The sequence below is a fragment of the Drosophila busckii genome, chromosome 3L (genome assembly GCF_011750605.1).
Source record: "Drosophila busckii strain San Diego stock center, stock number 13000-0081.31 chromosome 3L, ASM1175060v1, whole genome shotgun sequence".
NCBI lineage: Eukaryota > Metazoa > Arthropoda > Insecta > Diptera > Drosophilidae > Drosophila > Drosophila busckii.
The window spans coordinates 429,531-436,875 of record NC_046606.1 but is presented as its reverse complement, the minus strand read 5'-3'; the positions used below and the strand labels follow the sequence as shown (position 1 = coordinate 436,875).

At 40.5% G+C, this 7,345-nt stretch overlaps 1 protein-coding gene across 1 annotated transcript; it reads right to left on the bottom strand.

Moving 5' to 3' along the window:
• Nucleotides 1-5,491: 5,491 nt before the first annotated feature.
• LOC108597937 (odorant receptor 63a-like) lies at nucleotides 5,492-7,228 on the bottom strand. The gene is made up of 9 exons (XM_017984552.1): nucleotides 7,098-7,228; nucleotides 6,944-7,043; nucleotides 6,556-6,895; nucleotides 6,397-6,501; nucleotides 6,176-6,341; nucleotides 6,003-6,108; nucleotides 5,842-5,943; nucleotides 5,609-5,764; nucleotides 5,492-5,548 (listed from the first exon to the last, which is right to left on the bottom strand). Exons 1-9 carry the CDS (start codon nucleotides 7,226-7,228, stop codon nucleotides 5,492-5,494), a joined length of 1,263 nt encoding a protein of 420 aa, XP_017840041.1.
• Nucleotides 7,229-7,345: the final 117 nt, after the last annotated feature.

The window sequence follows — 7,345 nt, the reverse complement described above, 5'->3', positions numbered from 1 at the left end:
ATTTGCTGACGTTTTTTTTTTTATTTGGCAACGCTGCTTTGTGCTGTGGGTAATTGAAAAATTGAATTGCACTGGCAGCTTAAGGCTGTTGCCTAATTGAATCTGATTAATTGCAATTGGATATTCGAGTGTTGTTGACTGTAAATTCAAGAGAGGGAGCTTAGCATAAGCTCTGTTAGCTTAACAGGCGTCAGAGCGAGCTGTTGATAGATCGAGCTGTGATCATCAGACTGTAAATTTAACAATCTTTCTTCTAATCAGACTGTAAACTTAACAGTCGTTCAAGGCATAGTTCTGCTTCTATTTTCGAACAACAATTTGATTTGTGTGTGAATTCTTTTTATTATTGCTTTTGGTGTGGCATACGCTAATGTTTTTAATTGTTGTTTCTATTTTACAGCAAAGACATCCACAGAAATAGTGTCCCTGCAAATTGAAATAAATTCAGGTGAGTCTTGAAAAAATTATATTAATTTAAAAACTATCTTATGTAAATATTTGGGTAAATTATTGCCTCGCTTTTGTTTAATTTGATATAGAGTCAGTAGTTAATTAATTAATAGGGAAGAGGCAGCCTAAAAATAATTCGCTTCAATATAAGGGCGTGTCTTATGCTATAATTTTGAAGTTAGTTTAGCTGATATTATCTCCCACCCCATCCATTTATAATATGCATATAACTTATAGTTCCTGTGTATTTATAGTTGCTTTGTATTTATTTTGACAGACTGTAAGCCTACTAATCTTTCAATTTAACAACCTAACAGCTGTTAATATAAAATGCCATTTAATGCAAATTTATTAAAATTAAATAGCATTTGCATTTTATATCTGATTAAATGCTTTAGTTTTTGCTATTTATCTCGCATCGTGCAGTTTTTTTGTTCCTTTGCATATTGTTCAGTCACATTTATAGCTTAATTTCCGCAAGTGCTGGACAAACTGCAGACAAATCAACCAAAGGATATTGGCCAAGAGTAACAACAAATTGAAATATGCAATGCAAGTGAAGCAGCAATGAAATAAAAATATATACTATATAATGTAATACAATTTGAATTACGTATGCAGAGGCATGCCAGAGAGCTGCAGCTTTCTCTCAATCGCATTGTAGTATTTGTGTGTGTGTGTGTGTGGGACGACGTGATTGCCTTGGTTGGGATCTCTTGCATTTATTTGCATATTTACCTGATGCAGTGCGCACCGTAGTGTGTGTGCGCCTCGTTGTCAGTGCAGATGGTTTTTGGTATTTATCTTACAACAAAGCTGGCATTCAAGTGACTGCCAGCGGCCAGACACGGACCTGCACCTGGACCTGGACAGGTAGACATGTCTTACTTGAGCTCGAACTCACTGCTGCCAACCATTTGGCACTTGGCATGCAAATCAACTGGCGCTTATGCATGCTATCAATCGAATAGCAAAACGTATTTATTTACGTTTATGCCCATCACATCTACAACTTGGGCTAATAAACAAAAAATGTTCAGCTAGAAAACATTGCGTGCCAACAAAAAAAAATGAGCGTGGGTGGCATAAATATTTGATGCATATAGCACATAGTGTAGTAGCTTGTATTTCGTTTCGTGGGGGGCGTTAACTGTGCTGGGGGCGTGGTAATAATTTGGCCTTTGGGCGTTACAAACTGACGGCGCTCGCAATTTTACGTTCCCTACGCTGTTACCTTCTTGTTACGAAAGCAGCTTAAACCAACAATTGAGATGTAGATGATGCCGCTGCCGCTGTTACAGTTAGCGCTAGTCCTGGTAGCTGCATTCATTTCGCTCTTGAAAATGTAGCCAGCTGGCTTCCAGCAGCTTAACGTTGATTCCCCAGGAGCACACACACAGTCAACTACAACACACGCATAGCAACTCACACTTATGCAGCTAACTAAGGGCATCAAGTGCCATTTCGCTTGAGTAAGTTGAGCGAAATTAAAAACAGGATATATATACTATAATAAGAAATAAAAATGGATCTACAAGTGAATTGTGTGCGTGTGTGTGTGTGTAACTCGCGCATGCCATGAAGTGCGAAGTGTAGTCCTTTGACTACATCCTGGCGAAAGGTTGAGGCCAAGGCAGCGCCGTTCCGGCGGCGCCTTTTGGCTTAAAGTGCAGCAAAACTTAATTTTGCTTTTTAGTAGCACAAATACATCCGCGTACGTTTTAAGGCGCCATTGTCTGCAGGCTGTAGACAACATTTAAATTAAGTTAAAGCAGTTAAACTACTTGAGTGGAATAAATAAAAAGCTGTTGATAAAATTGAAGTAGTCAAATGCATTGCTAACTGATAAACAATATTTAAGCTACAATGTATAAAAGATTGCATTTTAAGCTGTTTAATGTGTTATCGATAGTATCGTTTAGCATTTTATTTACAGAAGTTAAACTGCTTATCGATTAAAGTGAATATCAAAATATGTACTCTATGAAACTTTAGCAATAGTTTACTGCTCAACATTTTATTGCGTGGCATACCAACTGATTTGCTTGATTCTTGTGCAACTTTCCCTAACACACACACACACACACATAGAAAACACATGCACAATATGCAATGTACACTGAGGCATTTATTCTGAATGAGCTCGAGCTTACAATAGGACCGGCCTTCGTTTTGTCAGCTCGCTTGCACTTCCGTTTTTGCCATTGTGCTGGCCATTTGGCTCTGGCCTACACACACACACACACACGCACACATAGTTAACTAGTTGGCAGTATAGTATTTCTTGCCAGCTCCCTAGATATGCATATTTTTAGCAATTATACTCGACACAAACACAAACACCAGCCACACACTCAATATGCATTGTGGCGTATGCAAGAGCAAAAATTTTTGTCACATTGTGAGCCACAATGCGTTGCTGTGTGTGTGTGTGTGTGTGTGCCACACGCACTTTAAGTCGGTCGCTTTAAATGGCATTTGGCTGGGAGTGCTTGACAGCTAAAAAAGGCTTTGCGCCTCAGCTCACTTGTCAGCAGACGAAAAATATAATAAATGCTGACTACAACTAAAGCCGATGCCAATTTGTTAAATTTCAGTTGAAACGTTGTTCAGAGCATTGTTTCTGAGGCTGCGCATCATTAGCTTAGGAGTGAGAGGCAGAGTCGTAGTCCTGGCTGGCACTTAAATTTACAAATGAAATATAAAAATTCCTGTGGGACTCGGCTCAGTGGTCACTACTACTTCAGCAAATGTCAAAAGGGCCGTCGTCTCCCTAAGGCCACACTCACGCACTCCCAACAGCAAGGATAGCAAGGATACGAGGCAGGCGGGCTGGCGAGATTTTGATCAAAGGCAGTCGAAATACATTAATGCCATTGCGGGCTCAAGACAATGTGGCTAATAGAGATAAAAAAAAGAGAGAGCAAGCTGTATTTTTGTCAACAGTGCGTATGCGTAATATTTGCTTTATGCCCAGCGCCATTGTCTAAGTAAATGAACATGAACGAATTTGTTACTGATTACGCATCAACTGCCAAGGGGACAAACCAGAAAAGCAAATTGCGATGAAAACAAAAACTAAAGCGAACTGGAATAACTTTGGGCTACTCGGCCAATTCCAGAGGGAGCGACATCAACACAAACAGACAGACAAACAAACAAATATATGTTTGCCATATGTCTGCAAATATGTGCGACAATAGTTTCCGGCTACGTGCGTAAATAGCAGAGCGTATTTATATATCGATTGATAGCGATAATATGCTATTAAAACATTTGAGCTTTTGTTTAAATTTTAATACACTTTAACAATTGCTTTTTCCACTTGGTAAGCTGCACATTATTTGTTATTATTTGTTTTGTTTGCCACAAATGTTTGTGCATTTCATTTGCATAATATGCATTTCAACTGTGTTTATATTTAATTAAATGCTAATTTACGACAGACAGACATTACGCATACGCCACGTGAGCTTTTGTGCTACGACTAAAAGTTAAAAGTTAATGTGAGTGAGCCATGTTTTGGCAAACGACTTTAGCAGACATCAAAGTTGATATATAGTGTGGGGGCGGCAAAGAGGCTGGGGGGCGTGGCATCCCTAGAGCGTGTTGCTTCTGCTGCTCACGTGCGCTGCTGCCGTTGTCTGTGTAATTTATCATGTCGAGCTTGTTCAACGAATTTCATGCTAAATTTAAGCTGGCAAACAAAAGCTAAAGCTACAAACTGTGCAGTTCAGTTTCAGTGTTGAGCTATTAGCGCAATTACTCGCTCAGAATCTATGTAAATGCATTAGAGAATGAAAGAGATGTGCACACTGAGCTGAGCATCTTATTGGCAATTTTTCATACTTTACACACAACAATGCAGCAGCAGCGGCAGCAGCATCAGTTGCTTGGCTACGACGCTGCCTGCATACAACAGCAAAAGCATAATGCAAATAAATAATAATAAATGCTTGCAGACACACACACAATGATAGCGTTACACAAAAGGCTGTAAAATATTCATGCGCCTCAATAAGCTGCCAGCCAGCCAGCCAACAATGTCCTTTGGGCACCCAAACACAAGCACAACATACAGCAGCGCATTAAAGCATATCACGCGAAAAGAACTCAAAAGAAAGCAAACGCAGAAGCATAAAGCACAGTAGGGGAACTAAACACAGGACACAGGAGCGGGCGAGCAAGTTTGCATTAAAAATGTTGCCTTGGGCTACTAAAGCTTCAAGCAATTAAGAATCCACAATGCCGCGTCGAGTCTGTTTCGACCACTTAAAGTCTTGTGGCCTTGACTAAAGCCCCACTGTACCAAAGCCATAAAATTGATTAGAAATTTAACTGCGATTTTATGCTAACGAATATGAAATATACTTTGGCAAGATCAGAGATTCACAAATTGTTTGAAATGTTACTAGGAGCTGTGAACATTTAAAGTCTTATTAGTTTTCACTTCTTGCGTCGTTGATTTAATAAAAAAAATATTTATACTTTGATTTATCGACATTTAGCTAGCAGCTATAATTAAATTCTGAGTTTTATTTTGAGCAAAAATATTTGAGATTTATTATTTAGCTAAAAAGATTAAATGCTGTATCCCCTTTTTGTGTTTTTTCTTAATATTTTTCCTTAATAATATCAACATTACGTTCCTTAGTTTTTATATTTCACAAGTTTTAAAAACACTTGTTTACACTTTAAAATATTTTGGAAACTTCTCTATACACTTTCTTTCATTTTGCTAAATGTGTCAAGTGTATAAATCGTGGACTAATGTGCAAGCTGTCTCTTGGCTTATCAGCAGGCGATAACATTATTTTAATGCGGCAAATGAATTATTATCCGGCCATTGACCAGTCGTCGAGCAGCAGTCGACGCAGGCAGGCGCAAAAGCAAAACTAATGGTCGTGCCTCCCAGGGCAGAAACAAATATTGATTGACTGACTGACTGACTGGCTGGCTGGCTGGCTGGCTGGCTGGCTGTCAACGAGCAGGCATAGTATCAATATCTATGGTCAACAATAATAAAAATCTATATTTCGCTTTATTTTTCCATAATATTTTGTAACAACAAATAATATTGTCCGCTAGTGCGCACCATCTGTATGAAACAAAATTATACGACTGGCGTGCAGACATAAATCATATCAAGTATACGCACCGACATCAGCGTAGGCAGCGTCATAGTGGAGAACCAAGATACATCTAGCTTAAAGCTGCGATTCGAGCGCATTATCATCATTCTGACGAGCTGTCGAAATTCCTGCGATTCCTCATGCCAGTTACATTCATAGAAAGCTTTTGGTATTTGCTCGGCCTGCCATAAAAAACAAAAAACAACAACAAAAGAGTTGGAGTTGGAGCTGGAGGTCAAAAGGCAAAAAGGGCACTCACCGCGCTGGCAAAGAGCTGACCATTGTAACAATAGATGACAATTTGATAGCCACCAGCGGCGAGATACATAAACATGCGCAATGTGGTCAGAAAGCTGGAAGCCTGAAAAGAACAGTAGAAATTTAAAGAATGTTTAGGGTAGCAGCAAATAGCAAACATACAATGCCAACGCTCATTTGAAAGAGCACCAAGCCCCAGACGAGCAGACTCAACAGAAATTGAATGAGAATAATTTGCCTAAAGCACGCATTGAGCTCCAAAGCGAAGCTGCAAGAGAGGGGTAGGGGGGTAGAGTTATGTTTTGTGTGGCAGACAAGTTAAGTGGCAAACTTACGCTGCCACACGCTGATATTGATAGATGCAGCAGCGCAAATATTGAACGCGCAGCTCGCGTGGCAACTCACTGGCCGTGGCGCACTCAATCATGTGGCAAAGCGACTGCATGAGGCCAACGCAATGCAGACAGAGCACTATGAAGATAACATCAAAGCCAAAGGCACCTGGGGAGTGGAACAGGCAAAAGAAGTGAAGTGCTGCGCCTGCTTAGAAACTTACCCATGCCGCATATGTAGAGAGCGAAAGTTTCCAACAACATGGGAATGTGATAGTAGGGAAATGTCATGCCCTTGTCCATGCAGCCAGGATAAAGCGCAGGCAGCGCTGTAAACTATTTGATTAATAACTGAAGCTTTAGCCAAACTGTTGAACTCTTACGCAACATAACTTCGTAGTCAGCGCCGTTTAGCTGATAGTGCTGATAAATATTCACAGCCAGCGCAGTTATATAATAATTTAATAATATGCCACAGCAACAAGTCAAGTAGTACAACAATTGGCGGCGCGTGCTGGTCCAGCAGGCTTGCATTAGCTGCTCGATATGCTGCCGCAGCTGCGACGCCAGCGGCAGCTGCTTGACGCACTCAAACAACTCGCAGTCCTGCAGCAGCTGATGGCAGCAGCAGCGACGCACGAGCTCGTAAAATTTGCGTGGCGCCAGCAGAAAGTAAACCATTTTCACTACAGACATGAGCGTTTGGAAAACGGTGCTAACGGACTGCAAAGAAAAACATTTAGCTGCAGTCTATAGCATATAGATATGCACCTCTGATATGCGTGACAGATCTGTGGCCACATAGCGCACAAACAGATTCCAATGCCCGTAGAACGATGCAAAGCTGCCCAGTATAAGCAGCACGCTCCAGCTGAAAGTCTTGAGCATATTAACTTGGCTCATTTGAGTTTGAGTTGCCACTTACAGCCTCAATGCCCAATCCCAACGTGTAGCTCTCCTCAAATTATATCCGATTGTATAATTTACGCGCACTACTTCTTTTATATTGTGATAATTGCGCTGCTCCACAGCTGCTGCCTCTTCACTTGTATACATGTTGGCTAATTAAACAGCTTATGACTCAATGCCTGTCATTTATAAAGTTATTTAAATGGGCGTGCGCTTATTAATTAACCAGCATGCGTAACACGCATTGCCACAAAGCCACGCCCA